This window comes from Phascolarctos cinereus, unplaced genomic scaffold (assembly GCF_003287225.1).
Source record: "Phascolarctos cinereus isolate Bilbo 61053 unplaced genomic scaffold, phaCin_HiC Scaffold_9;HRSCAF=440, whole genome shotgun sequence".
Lineage (NCBI taxonomy): Eukaryota > Metazoa > Chordata > Mammalia > Diprotodontia > Phascolarctidae > Phascolarctos > Phascolarctos cinereus.
The window spans coordinates 206,349,774-206,374,299 of NW_027556402.1; the positions used below are offsets into that span (position 1 = coordinate 206,349,774).

A 24,526-nucleotide genomic window follows, 5' to 3' on the forward strand; every position below is an offset into this window, starting at 1 on the left:
CTCCCCCAAAAGAAAGGGTCCATAGACTTCACTAGACTAACAAAGAAGTGATACCATGATATCAAAATAAATAAATAATGGCGAAAAAGCTCTGCACTGCATTATGCTGCATCTCTTATTATTAATTTTGTCACCTGAAATTATCTAGCATTGATTGGCATAGCATAGTGAGAAACTAATTCAATTTTTCCCAATCAGTGAATCGTGGACTTGTTCTCCATTCCAGACACAGAATATTAATTTTCTGGAGCCTTTAACTTGCTAATGAATCCTTGTTTGAGACCTGGTAAGTCAGTCCAGCACCAGCAGCCTTACAAGGGAAATTTACCACCCGTCCTTTGAAGAAGTTTCCCCAGCTTTTCATCAAGGATATCTACTATAAGCAAGGCGTCTGATTTGAAGGCTCCTGAATGCAATGTTTATATACCTTTGAAATAACAGAACCAAAAACAAATATATTGGAAGTTTAAAGTTAAAATAATGCAAATCCATAAGAAAAATCTTTATTGAAATTATGCATATGCACACATGAAGTACAGCTGCAAAGATACGTGGGCTCTGAGCAGTTAGAGAAACGCAATCAGCCTTTCGTGGATATGCACACTTAGAAACCCTCTAAGGTAAGGGAAGGAAATAAGGAGGAGGTGCTCCCAATTCTCAGTGATCGTGTTTTTCACAGACCTGCCCTGGCAGTCTCTACATAGGGCGTGGTAGGCAAAGTCTTTTCCACAAGCATTTTTAGTCAGTCAGCTAGTTCACTTCCTAAAAAATTAATTAATTGATTAATTGATTAAAAATTAAAAAGGAGGCAAGAACAAATAAAGAAATATTCAGAGAGGCCATATCATACAGCAAAGAGAGTACTGGACTTGGAATCAGGAAAATCTGGGTACAAATACCATCTCTGATACTTACGGATTACATGAAAATCAGCACCTAACAACTTCCCTGAGTCTGTTTAATGAGGTCTCTTCCACCTCTAAAAATCTATTAACCTTTCATCCATTCAACAAACATTGATGAAGTCCTTGCAGTATGAAGAACAGTGTAGGAGACATACTAAGTGGAGGTCAAGTGGAGGTCAATCTCTAACTTCATGGAACTTATCACCCTAGTAGGATGTTAAGCATCATACAAAGCTAACTATAATTCCTAGTAATTCATAATAAGTGCATGAGAAATGAGTAAAATTGGTGACTATGTGAGATAGTAAGTGGAAAGTCATCACCAACAGGAGATGATCAGGGAACGCTTCCTGGAGGAAGCACCATTTTGTTTATTTTTTAAAGGAATTCAACAGATAAAAGGAGGCATTTCTGCCTCCTGGCATCCTTTAAGTCCCAACTAAAATCCTGTCTTCTACAGGAAGCCTTTCCCAACCTCTCTTAATTCTAGTGTGCTACATAATGCTTAATGAGGGACCAGAGGGCCTTTTGCTATAACTTCATATTGACTCAACATGCCAGGTTTCCTGGTTCCAGCATGGTGACACAAACTCTATGCTCTAAAATCATAGAATTAGAGTTTTAGGAGAACAAATGCCAGTTTCCTGATTTTTACAGATTAGGAAACTGAAGCTCAGAGAGATTAGGTAGTTTGCCCATGGCAACAGAGCTAGTAAATTTTCGGGATGATATTTGAACACAGATCCTCCTGGCTCTAGGAGCAACACCTTAGCCATCACACCATGCTATTTATTCCCCTCTTGTCAGGTGCGCTCATGTAATGAGGTGAAGGCTTATTGAGCTACGCGGAGTTCAACCAGCGAATGCCATGCTTACGTTATCAAGGCAGATAATCGATACATCCCCAAAATATCTCCCAGGCAGAGGCTTGAGAAATACCCATATGTGACCTGGAATAAGGCTCACTACAATGCTAAATGCATCATATTATCATGGGCCAATTTGACCAAGGACAGGTACAGTATCTAATTCCACTGCATAAATATGGCATAGTATCAAAGACCTTGATTTCTTGGTTAAGTCTTTCAAATTAATTAGTAGCCTGTGAATATAGTATACTGTTGTAAAGATCAGTTGAGTTCCTAATCTTCTATGGAATGCCCTCTAGATTTTCCCCATAAATGCTGGACCTCTAACACTATCTTTGCCAAAGGTCTATGTAATTTAACTAGATATGGATAGATGGATGTCCAAATAGACATAAATATGTGCTGCATCTGTATTGATATATCCATCGAAATGGTCCACAGAAGATTTTTATATAGCTTAAGGATTGTTGCAGCTCTGCTACAAAATCTAGCCCTATTCAGAACCAAGTCCATGATGTAGATGGCTAAGAATATAGATGGTTTCTGGGTTTGAATCCACGTCTTCCTTTGTAATTCTTTTCATATGTACTGTCCTAATGTTTATAATCATGCATCTACCTCTACACACAAGATACCTGAAATCTGTTCTGGTTCTACTCCCCAGTGAAATTTCATCAGGTTTTATAAAACTCAGGTCAAGGGTTCCTAATATATAGAACTAATCAATATTTGCAGTCCCAAGGAGCCCCCCAGGTTTTCTTTGTGGGCCAGGCCAGATAATCCCTTATGGTCTAGATATATTCTCAATACATTTTAGTCTACCTAAAATATCTAGTCTATCTAAATAAATATCTATCTAAATAAAATGTTTAGTCCATCTAAAATAAATCCAAGTAATATTACCAGAAGCTAATAGAAGCAAAGTCTCTCCAAAGAAGACAAAGTGACACATCACAGATGACATATTACCTACAGAGTAACCCTTTTTTCTACTTATGGTGTGAAAATTCAAAAGTAAATCAAGGAAGTTGAGACAAATTGATTCAGAAAGTCAGTGAGGACATCATTAATAAAATGCTTAAATGTTTCCAGGGCATTGGCCAACCTAGAAAGCAGAAAGTAATATTCATAGTGTGCAATCTAGTGTGGAAGATTATCTCACATTCATCTCTAACCCTAATTCTCACAAGATCATATTCCCCTAGCTAATCCATTTTATAAATATTGCCCCCCAGTTTGGCTAAATCATTGGCTGTCCTGCATCTCTCATTCCTCACACCTGGCTCCCACCACTTTTCTTAGAGACAAAGAATAAGACTGTCCCTTCCTGAGATGGAGGTGATCAGATAAATGCCTTCTTCACACTTTCCTGAATGAATATACACCGTTTTCACTGGTCTTGATAATCTAGTGTGTAACTCCACTGGCCAGATAAGAAAGTTGCACAAGATGAAATCTCTCCTTGCTCCCAGTGCAGTGGAGCCTCTAAACATTATATAAATCCTGATCCCTTGATGACATTTGGGATCCTTTGTCCTTCATTCTTTCTGTTAGTCCTGGGAAACCCCAGCAGCAAATTTAAATCAAACTGAGAGGGTCCCTGTTTGAGAAATCCCATTAACCCATGCCCCATGCAATATGGAGACAGTTGTCCTGCCAGATCAGACAGCACTTTGTCCAACCTGTCACACTGAGTATTCCCAATACATCCTTCTGTATTCCCCACTGTCCTCTTGGCATTGCTTGACAAGGGAGGGAAATTGCTTCATACCACTCCCAAAAGGTCCTACCTTCCACTCACCACATACTCAGATCTTTTGCTGGAAAAGCAGTTTCCATTTGCCTACCATTTTCCTAGAAATATGAATCCTTGATGTTCCAGAGTATATCAGAAACCTTCATTTTCCAGTTTTCCCATCCCCCATGCTCTAAAGCATCTCCACTATGAGGGTGAGCATAAAATAGAATTTCTTCTTCCCTTCCAAGTTTCTTTCCCTAGGCTGTGAACTGGGAATTCCTACTTCATCCTGTGCTGTGTTCTAATTCCTGTCATATTTGTTCTGACTTCTAATCTCTTTGTCAAAATGACATCCTCCATCTATTTCTCTAATCTGTCACTGGTTTGTATTGTCATATCAATTAGCCTTGCTAAATGCTGTGGTTTCATATGCTCTGCTAATCAATCCTTGAGATCTTCACTCAAACAGCTTCTAAATCATAATCAGCCCTGGTTCCTCCCAGGCAAAAACAGCTTGTAGCTGACAAGCGAAAACATGCCTTTAAACCTATCTCATCTATCTTCCTCTGGATGTACCCAAAGAAATAAGAAATTCAGATTGGTCATTCCATAGTAAGAAACTTCCTTTTATCTATTACCATCAAAACACAGTCTTAATCATGGACATTCTTTCCAAAACACACACACACACACACACACACACACACACACACACGCACAGAGGCTATTTGTATTAGATTAGTGAAAAACCTGAATGGTTGCATCTTGAAGATCAATTCATACAGGCCATAAAAAGCCAATTTTTTTTCATCAATGTCTGAAAAAGTGGGGGAAGAAACTATAGCAGAGATATTATCTCACACCTATCAGATTGGTTAAAATGTTGAAAGGGAAAATGACAAATGTTGGAGGGCATGTGGAAAAATTGGGACATTAATACACTGTTGGTGGAACTGTGAACTGATCCAACTATTTTGGAGAGCAATCTGGAATTATTCCCAAAGAGTTAAAAAACAGTGTACACCCTTTGACCCTTCAATACCACTATTAGGTCCATTTCCCAGAGAGATCAAAGAAAAAGGGAAAGGACCTATATGTACAAAAAATTTATAGCAGCTCTGAGGTGGCAAAAAAAATGGAAATTGAGGGGATGCTTCTCAGTTGGGGAATATATAACAAGTTGTGGTCTATGATCGTGATGGACCACTACTGCACTCTAAGAAATGATGAGCTGGTTGATTTTAGGAAAATCATGGAAAGACTTGTATGAAATAATGAAAAGTAAGCTATGAATAACCAAGAAAACACTGTATACAATAACAGCAGGATTGTTCAAAGAATAATTGTAAACAACCAAGTTATTCTGAGTACTATAAATACTCAGATCAACTGTAAAGGACATATAAAGGAAGATGCTATCCACCTCCAGAGAAAAAACTGATAAATAGAAGTACACATAGTATGGTTTTACATATATTTATAAACCTGCAGCAAATGGTGGCATCTTTAGTGGGGAAGGAGGGAGGGAAATAATTCAGAACAGAAGAAAGAAAGAAAGAAAGAAAGAAAGAAAGAAAGAAAGAAAGAAAGAAAGAAAGAAAGGAAGGAAGGAAGGAAGGAAGGAAGGAAGGAAGGAAGGAAGGAAGGAAGGAAGGAAGGAAGAAAGAAAGAAGGAAGGAAGGAAGGAAGGAAGGAAGGAAGGAAGGAAGGAAGGAAGGAAGGAAGGAAGGAAGGAAGGAAGGAAGGAAACAAAAGAAGGAAACCACAGCAAGATCTGTTGGGAGAGAAGCCGTTGGTATAGATAGGAGAGAAAATACAGTAAGAAATAGCTCCCTACAAAAGCCATTCTTGCTTCACTACCACATTGCCACATACGTGGTGGCTCCTACTTGAAACTCTCATATCTGCTCTCTCACCATATTTACCACTTCTAAATACCCCATATATGGCCACTGGATGAGGGAAAGATGGCTTCATTAGAGTTTGCAAAGTTGTTACTATGCTATCCATAGCTGAGCACTGGTTGTGGGAGGCACTGAGCTGGTCTACAGAGGCTCACACATACAACTCTTAGGCCAAATCTGGAGGAAACGTCACCATCACTAAATATTCTTTTGATGTTTTCTCTTTCCTGAATCTGCTGCAGCACAAGACCTGATGGTCTGGTGCAACACACGCGGGGAAGCAGACGCGCTGCACAACCTCCCGCTTGTGCTAGAGGGTCAGTGGCAAAGGTCACACAAAACAGACACAGCAGGAGATAGGATGGAGTCACATTCTAGCTTCCCAGAGGTTATTTGACTTTTTACTTCTGCTCTTTCCTGGGCACTAAGCTGTGAATTTCACAAAAGTAAGCCAGTGTTAAATTATATACTAGCACTGAAGGCAAAACAAACCTAGCTTAAATGCACGATTCTTCCCAAGCACGTTTGGAGCCTCCAAAACTCACCACTGTTGTGTGACTCTAGCTGTGCTCCTCAACCATCCTATGTATTGCTAATAAAAGTAAAGAATGAAAGGGCCCTACAAGTGTATATTTTGCCTGCAACAAGATGTTTTCTGTGCCTGGGAGCCAACATATACTATGTTGATCCAAGACACAGGCTGTTTAGGTAGGTTTTCAATCTGCTGTTTTAGGGGCTAGCTAGGGGTTGAAATTAGCACCTTCTTCTTTGGTTGAGAATCTGAGTGGTGTCAATCTAAGGAATAGGAATGGTTTCTTCTTCATACATACCAGTATCATTAAGATGCTGTTTTATCCAGTCAGTGAAGAGAGTGACACTGGTGTAGACACCTGGGTAGTTTAATCTTCCACAGCCAAAGCCCCAGCTGGTTATCCCGAAAAGGGCATAAAGACCTGAATCTTCAAGGGAGCAAACTAAGGGACCACCTGAGTCACCCTAGGCATATGAAAGAAAAAATGTTTAAATAACAAGGGTGGGTAGTTTATGGAATTAAAACATCAGAGGTCATCTTATTCCTATATATTTTACTATACACCCTCATATTATTACAGGCCCTTGCAGTCCTATCTCAATTACTTGTTTCTTCAGAATTCCCAGCCAAAAAACATTCAGGAAGACCATCTCCTTTCTTCTCACTCTGCCCCCGACCCTACACACTGAAATGGAAATTTTCTAAGAGTTCTCTGTACCCTCAAAGGGAAAATTCTTTGGAAAGGACTCAGCTATCCCAAAGTAATGAACAGATAGGTTGGCTGTGTGGCTTGGGAACTGAATATGACATGTGCTTACTGAGCAAGAGTCCTTGTCTGCTTTAGAAGGGAACCCAGCACAAAACATCCTCTGAGATACTCCCACAGAAAGATTTTGATAATACTCCTGACACACATCAGAATCAAGAATGGGAACTTCAAGTTGCTGCAGTTTGTTGGATTTTTCTCCATCTGAAGGCAAAATACATTTTTGGTTAAAGACCGAAAATTTCTATCTCTACCACCTTGGCCTCTATACCTTGGTCTTGATATAATCCACCCAATGGCCCAGATTGAGCTCATTTCAATTCCCTTTATTCCCCCTGGCCTTTACACAGCAGCCCCAATCCCCTCCCCATGGACCAAAATTTACCTTCTTCCACCACAATCTCTATTCCTTACTATCTCTCAGTCCTTTGTCTAGTCTGCTCTTGCAAGGTTCTTCTGCCTAGCCAACCTAAGTCTTCCTCATTTCCCTATTCAGCACTCATTAAGACTAATATCTCTCCCACCTCCATATGTTACTGCTTCTGGTTCTCTACTTTACCAGACTCTGAGTGCTCCATTCAACATTCTTGGAAGGGACATTCAAAAACATGTCAAGGGCCAGAAGAAATTGGGGTTTTCATGCCATAAGGTTGAAGCACAACAATACACAGTTATTTTAGGAAAATTAGAGCGCAGCTCTGGATTTTAAGGGCAATACTTTAAAGGAAAAGCGATCATCCTTGCCCACAAATTACCTCAGTTGGAGACAACCCTGGACTAAACAGAAACAACGTGGTCTGGCTTGGTGTAGCCACTCTCACGTTGTTGTGCCTCACGCAGAAGGAGAGTAGGGAGGTGAATTTGTGGCTGCGTAGGCAGAAAAGAATAGCATGGACGTGTTTCATAGACTGGTGAAAGTGGGTGGGCAAGAGCTCCTCCACCTATGAAGCTGATCTACACATGGATAGAAGTAGAAGAAAAGATTCCATAGAGACCTGGATGATCACTCCCCCATCCTGTGACCACACACATGCCAGAAGATGGTATCTCTTGACCTTTCTCAGGAAGACACACTGGACGAACATAGCGATTGAACTGAAATGGTTCAGCTACTTGCAACAGGGCGATATCATAGTCCATCGTGGTTCTGTCAAAGGCCGGATGAATCAAAATGTCCTTTATTGATCTTCTCTAGGGAGAAGAAAGAAGCAAAATGAGAAAGCTCCAAAGGACTAGGCCCAGCAACAAGCTAATGCTGACTCAGTACGTAACTAAAGCTCCCACATACAAATGTTGAACCAGCGTAGTGATCCCCACTACTGCAAAACTCTGACTGGTACAATTTAGCGTGGGTTTGACTTTTTTTGTCATCTTTTTTTTTCTTTGGTCCATAACTTTGATTCCACCAATGTGTAGAACTGTTGAGAATCCCCTAACAGCGTAAATTAACATTTCATCATTGTAGACATAGAGTTGGAAGGAAACTTAGAGATCATTTAGTCCAAGCCCACATTTTACAGAAGAAGAAACTGAGGCACAGAGGTTAACTAATTTTTACAAAGTCACACAGGTGGTGAGTTTGTGGCAGAGCCAGAATTTAAGTACAGGTACTCTGGACAAATCAAGTAATCTGTCCACTCTACTGGTGTAGGAAACTCCCACTTGAGAAAGTGTTATTTCCATGTCATTGGAAATGGATGGCCTAGTATTTAAATGACTTCTCATGGTCACATAGCTATAATGTGTCAAAACCAGTATTTGATTCCAAGGTCAACATTCTAACCACTACACTATACTGTTTCTCATTCCTGCCTCTATCATCACTAATAGGCTAGGGACTGGAATTTTGATTTCATGGCTGTAGGAAATTCCCACGCAAGGTAATTCCCTCTACCAATGAAAATTGGCAACTTCTCTGCAAGTAATTTGCCCAGAATCAAACAGTCAGGATGTGTCAGGGACAGAATTTGAACCAGTCTTCCTGGCTCTAACCGTAGCTCTCTGTCTGCCATGGTATACTACCCATCATATTGTCACTAACGTGAAATTAAATGCCTAAAAACTCTTGAATGAAATTAGTACAACCTCTTAGAGTTCAAAGAGAACATGGAAGACAAGAAAATAACAACTGCGTCAAAATATGGCCACTTCAGTCTCTTGCCACATGGCAGCATTAAATTCATAAAAGCTGGGTGGCACCCAGGTGGTATTAGCCTGTGGGGTATTTGAGAAACATTCCTTTTCAGGGCCGAGATTTTAGGGACAGAGACACAGGAATCAGACCGCTGTGAAGCCAAGCTTCTGGGAGCTGGGAGCCAAGGTATTCTGGAGCCAGTGAGCATGTCTTGTTTATCCATGTAAATTTGAACACTAAAAACACCAAAAGCTTCTACAGCATTCCCTAATTCCTGAATGGCAACCTGTTGTGAGTCAGACCGCCTACCTTACATCCTACAACAGCTGTAATGGAAAATGAGGTTTCCTAGAAGACGCTGGATTTCTGGGTTGGCTCCTTTCCAGTTCAAAGACCAATGGCAGTCTCCTTTACTATTGTGAGCAATGCAATGACCAGCCATGAAGATTGAACTCCCCCATCACTCTTATATCGTGCCCCTGAGCCAGGTATGTGATCTGTTTCCCATACTCTTTTTTTCCTTTTTTTTTCCCTATTACATGTAAAAAACAATTTTAATATTCATCTTTTAAATTTTTGAGTTCCAAATTCTCTCCCTCCCTACCTCTCTTCCCTTCCCCCTCAGTGAAAAGGCAATCAATTTGATATAGACATATACATGTGCAATCCTAAAAAAAAAAATTCCATTATTAGTCATGTTGTAAAAGAAAGTACCAAGAAAAGTAAAGAAAGTTTTAAAATGCATACTTTGATCTGCATTCAGACCCCTTCAGTTCTTTGTCTGGAAGTGGATAGTACTTTTCATCATAAATGTTTCAGAATTGTCTTGGATCATTCTGCTGCTGAGAATAGCTAAGTCATTCACAGTTGAGCATAATACAATATTGCTGTTTATGGGGTACCATGTTCTCCTAGTTCTACTCATTTCACTTTGGTCATGTTCATGTAAGTCTTTCCAGGTTTTTCTGAGAGCATCCTGCTTGTCATTTCTTATGACACAACATCATAATCATATAGCACAACTTGTTCAGTCATCCCCTAATTAATGGGCATGCCCCCAATTTCTAATTCCTTGCACCACGAAAAGTCACTTCAAATATTTTTGTATGTAGAGGTCCTTTTCCTTTTTGTTTTTTATTTCTTGGTATACAGACCTAGTAGTGGTATTGCTGGGTCAAAGGGTATGGATAATTTTATAGCCATTTGGGCACAGTTCCAAATTATTCTCCAGAATAGTTGAATCAGTTTACAACTCTACCAGCACTACATAGTTTCTCAATTTTCCCACATCCCCTCCAACATCTGTCATTTTCCTTTTCTTTCATATTAGCCAATCTGATAGGTGTGGGATGGTACCTCAGAATTGTTTTAATTCGCATTTCTCTAATCTTGTGACTTAGAGTACTTTTTCATGTGGCTATAGATAGCTTTGATTATTTCATCTGAAAACTTCTGGTTCACATCTTCTGACCTTTTGTCAACTGGGGAATGACTTGTATTCTTATAAATTTGACTCAGCTCTCTATATGTTGGAGAAATGAGGCCTTTGTCAGAGAAATTTGCATATTTATGGTTATTAACTGTATGTTTATCTCCATCCTATTTTCCCCTATTTATTCTTATCTTTCTCTCCTTTCACCCTGTCCATCCTCAAAAGTGTTTTGCTTCTGACTACCACTTTCACCAATCCACCCTCTTCTCTATCAGCACACACCCACTTCTCATTCCATTACCCTCCTACCTTGCTGTAGGGTAAGATAGATTTCTATACCCATTGAGTATGTGTGTTATTCCCTCTTTGAGCCAATTCTGTTGAGACTAAGATTCAAATGCTCCCTCCCTCCCTCCCCAATCTTCCCCTCCACTGTAAAAGCTCTTGCCTCTTTTATGTGAGATAATTTACCCCATTCTACCTCTCCCTTCCCCCTTCTCCCAGTGCATTCCTCTCTTACCCTTAACTTTGTTTTTTAAGATAACATCTCACTATATTCAATTTACACCTGTGCACTCTCTCCATATATACTCCTTCTAATTGCCCTAATAATGATAAAATTCTTAGGAGTTATAAGTATCATCTTCCCATATGAAGAATGTAAACAGATTAACTTTATTGAATCCCTTACAATTTCTTTTTCATATTTACCTTTTTTTATTAATTTATTTTGATTTATCAACAGTCACTTCCATAAGATTTTGAGTTTTTAATTTTTCTCCCCCTTCCTTCCCACCTCCCTCCCCAAGATAGCACACAATCTGATATAGGTTATACATAGACATTCCTATTAGACATATTTTCACATAAGGAAAAATTCAAAGCAATAGGAGGAACCACCAGAAAGAGAAAACAAAATAAAACAAACCAAGAAAAAATAGTAAATAGTATGCTTCTATCTGCATTCAAATTCTATAGTTTTTTCTTTGGATGTGGATAGCATTTTCTATCATGAGACCTTTGGAGATGTCTTAGATGCTTGCATTGCTGAGAAGGGCTAAGTCTATCAGCGTTAGTCATTTTATAACATGGCTATACTGTGTGCAACATTCTCCTGGTTCTGCTCACTTTATTCAGCATCAATCCATACAAGTCTTTCCAGGTTTTTCTGAAGTCTGCCTGCTAGTCATTTCTTATAGCACCACAGTATTCCATTAGTTTCATATATGACAACTTGTTCAGCCATTCCCCAATTGATGGGCATCCCCTCAATTTCCAATTCTTTGCTCCCACAAAGAGAGCTGCTTTAAATATTTGTATACATTTTTTCCCATTTTTATGATCTCTTTGGGTTACAGCTCTAGAAGTGCTATTGCTGGGTCAAACGGTATGCACATTTTTATAGCCCTTTGGGTATAGTTTCAAATTGCTCTCCAAAATGGTAGGATCATTTCACAACTTCACCAACAATGCATTAGTGTTCCAATTTTCCCACATCTTCTCCAATATTTATCATTTTCTTGTTTTGTCATGTTGGCCAATCTGATAAGTGTGATGTGGCACCACAGAGTTGTTTTGATTTGCATTTGTTTACCTTTTTAAGCTTCTCTTGTGTTTTGTATTTGAAAATCAAATTTTCTATTCAGTTATGGTCTTTTCATCAGGAATACCTGAAAGTCCTCTATTTCATTGAACATTCATTTTTCCCCTGAAGGATTGTGCTCAGTTTTGCTGAGTAGGTGATTCTTGGTTGTAATCCTAACTCCTTTGCTGCTGAAATATCATATTCCAAATCTTCTGATCCTTTCATGTAGAAGCTGCTAAAATTTGTGTTATCCCGACTGTGGCTCCATAATATTTGAATTGTTTCTTTCTGGCTGCTTGCAGTATTTACTCTTTGACCTGGGAGCTCTGGTTTTGGCTATAATATTCCTGGGAGTCTTCATTTTGAGATTTCTTTCAGAAGGTGATTTTTTGATTCTTTCCATTTCTATTTTCCCCCTCTGATTCTAGAATATCAGGGCAGTTTTCCTTGATGATTTCTTGAAAGATGATATCTAGGCTCTTTTTTTGATCATAGCCTTGAGGTAGCACAAACTTCTATTCATGTAAATAACAATGAAGCCAAGGATAAAAATGGAGAACCTACCACATAAAGTGGGAGTTCCAGAGTTCAGAAGAAAAAGAGGAAATCATTCATTAAGAAAACAGAGCAAGCAAGAACAATAATTCTTAAAGTATTTCTCCTTGGGGCATGTAGGTGGTGCAGTGGATAGAGTACTGGCCTTGGAGTCAGGAGGACCTGAGTTCAAATTTAGTCTCAGACTAGATACTTGACACTTACTAGCTGTGTGATCCTGGGCAAGTCACTTAACCCCAATTGCCTCACCAAAAAAAAAAAAATTATCTCTCTTTGATCAGGTCAATTGGTTTCCAATGAGATATTTCACGTTCTCTTGTACTTTTTCATTCTCCTGATTTTGTTTCATTGTTTCTTAATGTCTCATGGAGTTATTAGCTTCCACTTGCCCAATCTAGTTTTTAAGGAATTATTTTCTTCAGTGAGCTTCTGTACTTCCTTTTCCATTTGGCCAATTCTGTTTTTTAAGGAGTTTTTTCTTCAGTGAATTTTTGTATATCTTTTTCCATTTGGCCATTTCTACTTTTTAAGGATTTTGTTTCTTCAGTGGATTTTTGTGCCTCTTTTTACCATTTTGCTTATTCTATTTTTTAAAGTGTTATTTTCTTCAGTAATTTTGTGTGCTTCCTTTACCAAACTGTTGACTCTTTTTTCATTTTTTTTTTGCATCACTCTAATTTCTTTTCTCAATTTTTCTTCTACCTCTCTTATGTGATGTTTTGAATCTTTTTTCAGCCCTCCAAGGAATTCTTTTTAGTCCTGACAATAATTCACATTTTTCTTTGGGTCTTTGGATGTAGCAGTTTTGATTTCATTGGATTTTCTGAGTTTGTGTTTTTATTTTCCCTGTCACCATAGTAACTTTCTATGGTCAAGTTCTTTTTCTTGTTGTTTGCTCATTTTTCCAGACTATTCATTAACTTTTAACTTTATGTTAAGGTTGGGCTCTGCTCCCAGGGTAGAGGGGGCACTGTCCTAAGTCTCAGGTTTTTTGTGGAGCTCTTTGGGGGTCTGTGAGTTTCCAGTTTTCCAAAGTGGTATGATCTAAGGAGATGTGTTTTACTGCTCTCCTGTCCCGTGCTTTGGTGTGTGAATAACTACCAGCACACTTTTCCATCCTAGAAATGTGACTAATGTCCCCAATCCCCTGCAGCCAAAAGTTTTAGTGTGCTGGTGCTCCTCCTCACCCTGGGACTATGACCCAGATCCACTTGTGGGTAATGCATCAGAGTCCTGAACTTAGTGCCAGAAAAGGGAACCCTGCAATCTCCTTATTACCAGTTGTTTGACCCCCTTATTATCTGTGGTCTGAGAGCTTTGGAAGCTTCTGCTGCTGATCCAGTTGCCCCCAAGGCCTGCTATTGGCTTGCCAGGGTGTTGCCTGCACTGGACTGCACTCCACTCTCACCCAGATGTGACAAACTTTTCCTGCTGACCTTCTATGTTGTCTTGGGCTGGAAAATTATTTCACCCCATCTTTTTGTTGGTTTGCCACTCCAGAATTTGTTTTGATGTATTATTTTAAAATTGTTTAGGGCAGAATTTGGGAGAGCTCAAAGGAGTCTCTGACTTTTCTCCACCATCTTTGTTTGTTTGTTTGTTTGTTTTTTGGCTAGGCAATGGGGTAAAGTGACTTGCCCAGGGTCACGCAGCTAGTAAGTGATATATGTCTGAGGCTGGATTTGAACTCAGGTCCTCCTGAATCCGTGGCCAGTGCTCTATCCACTGCACCACCTAGCTGCCCCTAAATAGCATTTTTCCATGCAGGAATGTAAACAGTTCAACCTTAATAAATCTCTTATGATTTCTCTTTCCTGTTTACCTCTTTATGTTCCACTTGAGTCTTGTATTTGAAAGTCAAATTTTCTATTCAGCTCTGGTCTTTTCATCAAGAATGCTTGAAAGTCCTCTATTTCACTGAATAATCATTTTTCCCCCTGAAGGATTATACTCAGTTTTGCTCGGTAGGTGATTCTTGGTTGTAATCCTATCTCCTTTGCCCTCTGGAATATTATATTCCATGCCCTCTGGTCCCTTAACGTAGAAGCTATTAAATCTTGTGTTATCCTGATTGCGTTTCCACAATACTTGAATTGCTTTTTTCTGCCTGCTTGTAATATTTTCTCCTTGACCTGGGAACTCTGGACTTTGGCTACAATATTCCTAGGAGTTTTCCTTTGGGGATCTCTTTCAGGAGGTGATCGGTGGATTCTTTCAATTTCTATTTTGCCTTCTGGTTCTACAATATCAGGTCAATTTTCCTTGATAATTTCTTGAAAAATGATGTCCAGACTTTTTTTTTTTATTATGGCTTTCAGGCAGTCCAATAATTTTTAAATTCTCTCTCCTGGACCTATTTGCCAGGCCAGTTGTTTTTCCAATGAGATATTTCACATTGTTTTCTAATTTTTCATTCTTTTGGATTTGTTTTACAGTGTCTTGATTTCTCATAAAGTCACTAGCTTCCAATTGCTCTATTTTAATTTTTAAGGAAGTATTTTCTTCAGTAATCTTTTGGACTTCCTTTTCCATTTGGCCAATTTTGCTTTTTAGAGCATTCTTCTCCTAGTTGGCTTTTTGGACCTCTTTTGCCATTTGGGTTAGGCTATTTTTTAAGGTGTTATTTTCTTCAATATTTTTTTGGGTCTCCATTACCAAGCTGTCGACTTGTTTTTCATGATTTTCTTGCATCACTCTCTTTTCTCTTCCCAGTTTTTCCTCTACTTCTCTTACTTGCTTCTCAAAATCCTTTTTTAGCTCTTCCAAGGCCTGGGACTAATTCATATTTTTCTTGGAGGCTTTGGATGTAGGAGCTTTGACTTTGTTGTCTTCTTCTGGTTGTGTGTTTTGATCTTTGTTACCAAAAAAAGATTCTATGGCCTGACACTTCTTGGGAGGTTTGCTCATGATCCCAGCCAATTACTTGAGTTATAAACTCTTTATTAAGGTAGAGGTCTGCTTCCAATGTGGAGAATGTACTGTCCCAAGCTTTGGGGGTTTGTACGGCTGTTTTCAGAGATACTTCTAGGGACCTGTAAATTTTCAGTTCTTCCAAGGTGGTATGATAAGGGGCGAGGTGTTTACGCCTTTCCTAGCCTGTGCTCTGGTCTATAAGTGACTGCAAGCTCTCTTTTCTGTCTCGGAACTGTGAGGAGGATTTTCTCTGCACAGACACTACAAACTCCACCATGCCAGTGCTCCTCCTTGCCCCAGGACCTCCCCTCAGAACTGTGACCCAGACCCAACCATGGGCAAGGCAAGAGATTCCTGCTTCAGCATTGACAAAGAGATCCCTGCAATCCCCCTCTGATCAGACATTGGATTCCCCCTCAGTCTGTGGGCTGGAAGCTGAGGAGGCAGCCACCACCCCAGGGGCCACACTCTCAGGAACTGGGGCTAAGACCTAGCTTCTCTCTCACAGCAGAAATAGACTTTTCCCACTGACCTTCTGAGTTGTCTTTGGTGTTCATGGGTTGAGAAGTCTGGAAACTGCCACAGCTGCCTGTGGTTCAGTCCTCTGAGGCCTGCTTCAGGTTTGCTGCAGCCTGCACACCTATGCTGAACTGTGCTCCTCTCCCAGTCCCACTCAGTATACCTTTCTGATCAACCATCCAGGCTGTCTCAGGCTGGAAATTTCTTTCACTCTGTCTTTTTGTGTGTTCTGCTGCTTTAGAATTTGTTTAGAGCCATTTTTTATAGGTATTTGGAGAGGTTTGGGGGAGAGCTCAAGCGAGTCACTGCTTTCACTTTGCCATCTTGGCTCCACCCCCTTTTCTCCATCATCTTGTCTCCATCCCTATTTCCCATAGTCTTTCTCTCTTTCCTCTCCGTTTCTTGGTACTTTTAGCACACTGTCCCACATAATATCTCTCACTCATATCCACTTCTATCTTTTAAGATATCCACCACCCTAGTTCAAGGTCAATATCACTTGTGTTTCTGCCTCAATTAATCTTCACTCAAATGTTCTCCACCATGCTTCTCTTTTCTGATCCTTTAATAGCTTCATCATGAGTATATCTTTTTAATATCCAAGGCTACTCTGTATCTACCCAGCCATATTTACCTCTTCTGTTCCTTTTAAATGGAGCATTCTCTTCCAGAGTCATGTTCCCATTACATGTTTCACATTCCACTCTAACTCAGCAATACTGAAAATGTCCTATTTGTCTAACTTCATTAGGCCCTCTAGTTCATTTTGGGCTTTCCCCATATTTTGTGCTTGTGAGTCTCTCTGAAGACATTTGAGTCCGTGATTCCTTTATTTAACTTTGCCTCTTAGGAATTTCTGGGCATGTCTACTATTGTTCTTCTTCCTACATTGCAGCTATCCTTAAACTCAGAAGTTCTAACTTTTGTCCATCATGGTTTGGCAGTTTGGTTAAACCTATGGATCCCATCTCAGAATGTTTTTAAATACATAAAATAAAATACACCTAGGATTACAAAGGAAAACAATTATATTGAAACATAGTTATCAAAATATTGTTTAAAAATAATTTCATGGAACTTTTAAAAAGTAGTTCAAGATTTTAAAATTCCTATTCTATGGTATCTAGTATGTGTGTGTGTGTGTGTGTGTGTGTGTGTGTATGTAAACATTTTTCTCTCTTCTACTTCCTTTTCAATTTAAGGCTCTTTGATTAAATTTGTAAAGACTCTAGGCAAACACATTTTACCAGTCCTCCTTAGGTATACTGCATCTCTGAACAAGAACCTGTCATGCCTATATATTAAATATATGTCAAGCCTATATATTAAATATATATTATATATGGCCCATAAAGCCATACCCCATTCTCAGACACCAATAAACTGCACACTTTCCAGGTCTTACCACTCTTTTCATGCTACAGTACTCTGAATGAGCAAAATTATAAGGGACCAGTTTCACAAAAACCAGAAATAATCGTATTGCTTCTCTCACCTAAATATACTAAACTCATGTCATTGTCTAATGTCTTTTCCATGGCCTTTGCATTGCACTGCCCCTCTCTTTTCCAGGCCTCTTCTGAAAGGTTTTTTCCTTGGTTTGGTTGTTCTCTAGAATGTTGGCCTGGGTGATTGGAGACACTAGTCATAGTGAGCCCAGGAGTATCAGTTGTTGTGAGATTAGGGCCTCCATATAAACTACTAGATACCTGAAGTCTGTCCTGTGCTGAAACCCTAGGAACTGTGTACACAGTTCACAACCCTAAGTAACACAACCCTAACACCAACCTGTCTCCCACTCTTCCAGATGATCATTAACAACATGTTATTGGACCTGTTAAGATATCTGCAAATAGGTTGATTCAACAAATATTTATTAAGTGCCTAGAACATAGAAGACACTTTGCTAGGCCTTGAGAAAGTTAAAAACAAAACAGTCCCTGCCCTCAAGGAGTTTCCACTCTATTAGAGAGACACAATAGATATGCTGAGACATAAACATAAAGTACTTTCATGTGGGAAAGAACACTAACAACTGGTTAGCATCAGCATTCCTCATGTAAGAAATCATCCATCATCTGTAGTTTGGAAGACACTAAGGATTCTTCAAGGAAAGGAAGGAGTCAGTTTCAGATACGGAGCACCACCCATGCCAGTAGATACTAGAAATGATTGCTAGATTGAAATGAATTAAAAAGTGGCCCTGACAGCCAATCTTTCAAATTCTTACTTAACCTCTTTTGAATATATTCACCAATACAGCATCTCCTCAGCCCATACTCCTGATATCCATTGTCACCACAAAGGACACCACCCCTCCAACCCTGTGTAATAGACAGAATTACGATGTTAATGTTACAGTCAAAAACTTCTAAATTCAGTCTTAAATGATCGATAGTTCTCCAGTGGGGGCTCCTTTCTTCCATTTGTACAGCCTATAGGACAGTATAGGACAACATCCCCTAATTTTTCAATAACAGATCCTCTCCCTCATCCAACTTAGTTCTATACAATTGTTCAAGGCTAGTTTTCAAATGCCAGTTTGCTCTAGACTAGGAAGTGTTTTTTATCCTGGCATCCCTCAAACATATCTGGGAATATGATGGTGGACTCAAACAGTAACTATGTGGCTATAGCCAGAAATACTGTACCATTGTTGTACTGTATCATTCAATTCATTCCCTCTTCTGGGAATGGGTCAGCACCTGAGAAGAGCTACATAGGCTCCATGATACTAACACTGATTTTTCCACACTGGGAGGTCAGGGAAGAGGTTTCATCTAGGACAATCTGGCTCAATCAATCCATGAGGCAAGATGAGGGAAGGAAGAGTTAAGGTTGGTGCTCAAGGGACTGGCTTCTTACTATGTCTAGTCTACCAATGACTAGTGTTAGGAGAGACTTCAAGAAAATAAACACATTGATTCTTTGTTGGTGGATCTGTGAATTAGTACAGCTGTTCTGGAAAGCAATTTTTAACAATGTCCAGAAAAGTCACTATATTGTCATACCCTTTGACCCAGCAATACTACTACTGAACCTAAATCCCAGAGAGATCAGAGAAAGAACAAAAGGTCCCATATGTACAAAAATATTTATAGCCATTTTTCTTTTTTTTTGTGGTGGCAAAGAACTAGAAACTAAGAAAGCTCCTATCAATTAGAGAATGGCTAAAAATTATGATATTTGAAAGTAACAGAATGCTATTGTGCTGTGAGAAAGAAATGGTTACAGAGAAACCCACAAAAACTTGTGTAAACAGATGCAGAGTGGAGTGAGAAGAATGAGAACAATTTATAGTAAAATAAAATTGCAAAAATGAATTATTTTTAAAGACAATATTTTGCCCTACCTGTTGGTTATTTCGCTCGGTCAGATCATGGACTCCAGCAATTACCATCCACACAGACACATATTGCTTCCTAGACAAAAGGGAAGGGAAAATTCTAAGAGGATTTTTCACTATATCTGCTGAAACAAAATATGGTGTTAGAAATAAAAGCCACGTGATTCCTTCTGAGTCCCATGAGACAATGGCCAGGCTTATGCATAGTCTAGCCCAGAGGAGTGCCCTGTACACAATCAGAACTTGAATTTTTATAACACCTTAAGGTTTGTAAAGTACTTAGCTCACAATAATTCTGTTAGCTAATGAGAGCATCATTATCCCCATTTTATATCTAAGGAAACTGAAGTTCAGGGTGGTTAAGTGATTTCCCCAAGTTTCCACAGCTACAAAATGTCATATTTAAACTGGAACTCGGATATCTCCTACCACCAAGTCCAATATTCATTCTACTATAGGATTCATACTCAGTGAATGTTTCTTGAATGAATAAATCTCAAATCAAAAAGAAAGGAGAACCTGAGAAGAAACAACCCTTCAGGACTTTTCTACTTGTAATATGTTAGCTGGTATTCTATAGCTTTTATTTCCAAGGAATTTCTTATTCATTATTCATTCCAACAATAGGTTAGGTAATATCCCTTCCACTTTATAAATGGAGGAGGCTACTGAGGCACTTTGGAATAAGACCGTTATTCTCTGTGTGTGTATTTGTATGTATGTATTTTTTGCCTTTCTTTTGTATCACCAGCACTTCACAGTGTCTGGCACATAAAAGATACTTCATAAATGCTTGCTGAGTGAATACAAAACTAGATTGATGGTCACTAAGGGATGATGATCCACTATCTCCTACTGTTAATTTTTTAAAGTATTAAATCAGTAGAGCAAAAAGAACTCTTCTGTTTATTCTGCAACAAAGTGCCTGTCTTGAGCATGTTAAGATCATGTCCATTACAAATGTAATCACAGAAATAATCTTATTTCAATGATCTACTAAGTATTCAAATCACACAGATCATCAAAAAGGGAGAGGCATCCAACAAAGATCTCCTCTAGTGTTTTGGGGAAAGGTACCATGTAGCACCCAAATAAAAAATGCATTTTCTAGATGGTGAGGTTCTCCAAGTGCATCCATACTGATTGTATCAAGGGCTAAAACACTACATAACTTCCTCAATGAGAATAAACATCACTGTAGAAAAAAGTTTACACTAACTACCACAAAGGAAAATCAAAGTGGATGAAGAATATATATTGCTGAGATAACTGGCTACATTTTGATTGCCAGCACCTTAGACAATTCCATTAGTGTATGTGTGCTTGTGTGTGTGTGTGTGTGTGTGTGTGTGTGTGTGTGTGTGTGTGTATCAGATAGGCACTACAGATAGACAATGAGATGAGTCCAGTGCAGAATAGGAAGAGATCAGGTAAGATCTCATTTTGAAAAGTTATTTAGTACTTCCAATGATCCCAAGCTGCTCACTACTTTTAAAAAAATCTTTAGTATCCTTAGTATTCTCTCAGTGGTAAGACGTAGCTACAAATCACATAACAAACATCTTAGAATATCAGATTTGCAGGTGCCTCAAAAGATAGTAGAAAGTCAAAAGGAACTTGTAAATAGGTTGCTGCTTGGATACGAGGAAGCACAAAAGGCATTATATACATTATTTCACTTGATCCTCATGACATTCCTTTAAGTTGAGAAAATCTTTCTATCCTCAATTTAAAGATGAGGAAAATGAGGCTCAAAAGCATTTAGGATTGGTGCAAGGTCACATACATGGTAAAGCTGGGATTCAAACACAGATCTTCTGACTTGAAGTTTGGTGTTCTTTCCACTACACCAAGTAGTCACTAAATATAAGTCCACAGGCTCAAATAATCATTTGCCTGCTATTGTGACCAATTTAATCAGTTAAGCAGAAAGCCAATTACATGAGTAATATGGCAGATAGGATTATACATATATATATGTACCTATATATAAAATATGGCAGATAGGATTTTATATATATATACATGTGTATATATATATATATAATATATGTGTGTATATATGTGTGTGTGTATAAGTATATATATATATATGTGTATATGTCTCTCTCTCTATATATATATATACATATATATATATATATATATATATATATGTATATGTGTATGTATGTAATATGGAAGATAGTATTTTATGGACTTTAATGCCAGGGCTCAGAGAAAACACAGCAGATGCAGGAATTGATCATCATGTAATCATCATGGTTGATGGGGAACATGTAAAGTAATGAATAAGTGCATTGGATATGGGCAAGGAAGCAGATTGTACAGAGCCAGGGGACAGCCTATTCCTATACCTGAACCTCTCCTTCCCTGACAACATAAAGGATACATTGTATATAAGCCATGGCACTCATAATGTTCCCGCAAGATCCCAACACGGTGTGTGTAAAGCAACTGTTCTTGCCACTGAGCCAAAGTCCCCTTCCCCAGATGGTTACTTGATAAATGGTGGCAATAAAAAAGACAGAAAAAAAATGAATATTAAAATGGCACTCTAGGATAGGAGATTTGGAGTTTGGCAGTGGAAGATGTTTCCATCTTCCCAGAGGTTTTGCTATCTAACAGGTGGTGCCTGTAGTAGTAATAGATAATGCCACAGAGGAAATAGAGGTCCTAATTTTCTATCAGCAGGTACTACTTTAAGAGCTAGTTGGTGGGAGCAGCTGGGTGGCACAGTGGATAGTGCAGCAGCCCTGAAATCAGAAGGATCTGAGTTCAAATCCAGCCTCAGACACTTACTAGCTGTGTGACTCTGGACAAGTCACTTAACCCTGATTGCCTAGTTGGAGCAGGAGTTCCGTGTTCCAGGAAGGACATCAAAAGATGCACATACCAGTAAGAACTTCTAAGTCTTAAATTTGTCTCCAGCCTACTTCTCCATACATCTGTCTTTTCTTCATTTAGAACACTATTTGTGTCTAAAATCTCTTTGATGACCTCCATGTTGACTTCCTTCATGTTGAAGAGTTTTGTCTTCCCAGTGGCAAGAACAGCAGGTGAAAATAAAGGGGAGTTTTTAGACAGAGAAGGAAGCTGCTAGGACTGTTTTGATGAGCCGATAAGTGCAAGAAGAAAGGAAATCCAGAGATCCACAAGAAAGAGCAGAAGAAGACATTATAAGACGAGGCAGTTGGCCCAAGTAGTTGTAAGCGCTATCATCATTCAGAGGAGTGAAGGATCCTTGGAAGGCCGAACGCTAAGGAGAAATCCAGCATAAATCCACCAGACCCTCCCATTGCACTTACTTATCATTAAAACAATGGGCAGCTGTGACCACCCAGCTCTTCCCAATCACTGTCCCTCCACAGAGATGTTCTGCAGCGATCTGCAGGCTGACCTGCCAGGGCCAAGACCTAGCTGCTGCTGGCTGTCCTCCCACAATCCTGGTGAAGAGAAATCTGGGAGGCTTGGAAGCTGCTCCACAGCGACCACCTGGGAAGAGGGGGATAGGATGACTTCAAGATTGTCCATCAACATCAGTTACTGTGGGGCTGGTGTATACGGGGCCCTTTCCCCAAACCCAGAGGCAAAGAAGAAGGAGGTAGCCACTGTCCTCCAAACTGGAGTAAAATGGAGAAGATAAAAGTGATATTCAAGGGGCAGCTAGGTGGTACAGTGGATGGAGTACTGGCCCTGTAGTGGAGAGGACCTGAGTTCAAATTTGGCCTCAGATACTTACTAGCTGTGTGACCCTGAGCAAGTCACTTAACCCCAATTACTTCAACAACAACAACAAAAAAAAAGATATTCAAGAAAATACAATATGAGGCAGTAGTCAATGACCCATAGGCACCACACCTCAAAAGCTTCTCTCCTCCCTCATTTTCAATGTGTCCAGCCTATCATGTCAATTCCTCTATATAAAAGATTCTTAATCCAGGGCAGGGCTTCTTGAAGTTTTTCCACTCCTGCCTCCTTGGTGTTGCATGCCCTGAGGGCATGTGCAGTGCAAAGCGGACATGCTTTATGTTCAGAACCAAGGCTGCCGTGAAGATGCCCGCAGTGCAGTACAGGTGAGCACTGCCAGAAGCACCTTGGATTCATTAAACATTTGATTTTTCATTATTTTTTAGTCATTACACATTCAGAAACCTTTTACTGTTGCCAAATATTTCGAGACCCCCATCTCAACCCACAGTTTAAGAAGCACTGATCTAGGGTACAAGAATTTAGGGGGGAAATTGTATCTTCATTTTCACTAATCTCCAACTAAATTTAACATTTCCTTCAATTATGAATTTTTTTTAATTATTCTGAAAAGTAATCCACAGGCTTCACCAGACTGCCAAAGAAGTTCATGACACACACACACAAAAAAATTTAAACCCCTACTCTGGATTATTCCTTTCACGGATTTCTCCTATCTCTTATCATTCACTATGCCACCACCCTAATCCTGACATCTATCACATCTTTCCTGGACTTTAGCATTCTAACTAGTCTCTTCCCTTCTCCTCTCTCCCCCTCCAATCTCACTGCTAACAGATAAATCTCAGACCTGTAGAATGTATGAGCAAGAAAGGACCCTAAAGATCATCTGGATTAGGGACTCTTCACATTTTTGTATCATGGGCCCCTCTGGAAGTCTGGGGAAGCCTATAAACCCCTTCTCAGATTCATTTCTCACATAAAATAAAATACATGTTATTCCAAAGGAAACCAATTATATTGGAATTTTCAGCAAATCATTTTCAAGTTCATAGATTTCAGCTTAAGAAGCCCTGATCTAGAGCAGCATGTTTGTTTTATAGAGGAAATTGAAAGACAGGGAGGAGAAATGGTCTTCCAAGATCACACAGTGAAGAAGTGGCCCTAACTCACTGGAAAGAGATGTCTTGGCTCCCAGGCCAGCACATGCTGTATTAACTACACCATAATTCTGGGATCATAAACTCTCGGAGTTGGCTGGATCCCCAAGAGTTATCTAGTCCAAACTTCACCTAAACAGAAATCTTCTATATCACAAGTGCTCAAATGGTCCTTCCACATTAAAACTTCCAGTGATGGGGAACTCAATACCTCCCAAGAATTTGGGATAATTTGATTTATGGTTTAACAATACAAGATACTCAGAATCCATAATTCCAGCTCAGCTTTATTCTTAATGTTCTTTGTGTATCTTCACTGGAGTTCTCAGTAGGCTTCCAAAGAACTCACCTGCAGTCTCCAGGTCTGTAACTGTGCCATGGCCAGCTGAAGGAAGTTCAGACTCATCCTCTGTGCCTAAGATATTTAAATCTGGGCAGAAAGAGAACAATCAAAATA

At 39.3% G+C, this 24,526-nt stretch overlaps 1 protein-coding gene across 1 annotated transcript; it reads right to left on the bottom strand.

The window, feature by feature from the left end:
• Nucleotides 1-542: 542 nt before the first annotated feature.
• On the bottom strand, nucleotides 543-24,475 carry LOC144455460 (ovochymase-2-like). The gene is made up of 8 exons (XM_078148866.1): nucleotides 24,419-24,475; nucleotides 22,746-22,821; nucleotides 22,507-22,693; nucleotides 19,205-19,274; nucleotides 7,710-7,905; nucleotides 6,767-6,918; nucleotides 6,247-6,412; nucleotides 543-762 (listed from the first exon to the last, which is right to left on the bottom strand). Exons 1-8 carry the CDS (start codon nucleotides 24,473-24,475, stop codon nucleotides 743-745), a joined length of 924 nt encoding a protein of 307 aa, XP_078004992.1. The 3' UTR covers nucleotides 543-742.
• Nucleotides 24,476-24,526: the final 51 nt, after the last annotated feature.

What these genes read in the sequence shown, in the direction of transcription:
- LOC144455460 (XM_078148866.1), bottom strand. Translation starts at nt 24,475, where the DNA reads ATGAGTCTGAACTTCCTTCAGCTGGCCATGGCACAGTTACAGACCTGG. An exon ending in GCCCATTGTTTTAATGATAA is followed by an intron (nt 19,275 to 22,506) that starts GTAAGTGCAATG and finishes CCTTTTGTCTAG; the next exon opens with GAAGCAATATGTGTCTGTGT. An exon ending in ACAGCATCTTAATGATACTG is followed by an intron (nt 763 to 6,246) that starts GTATGTATGAAG and finishes TTAATTTTTTAG; the next exon opens with GAAGTGAACTAGCTGACTGA.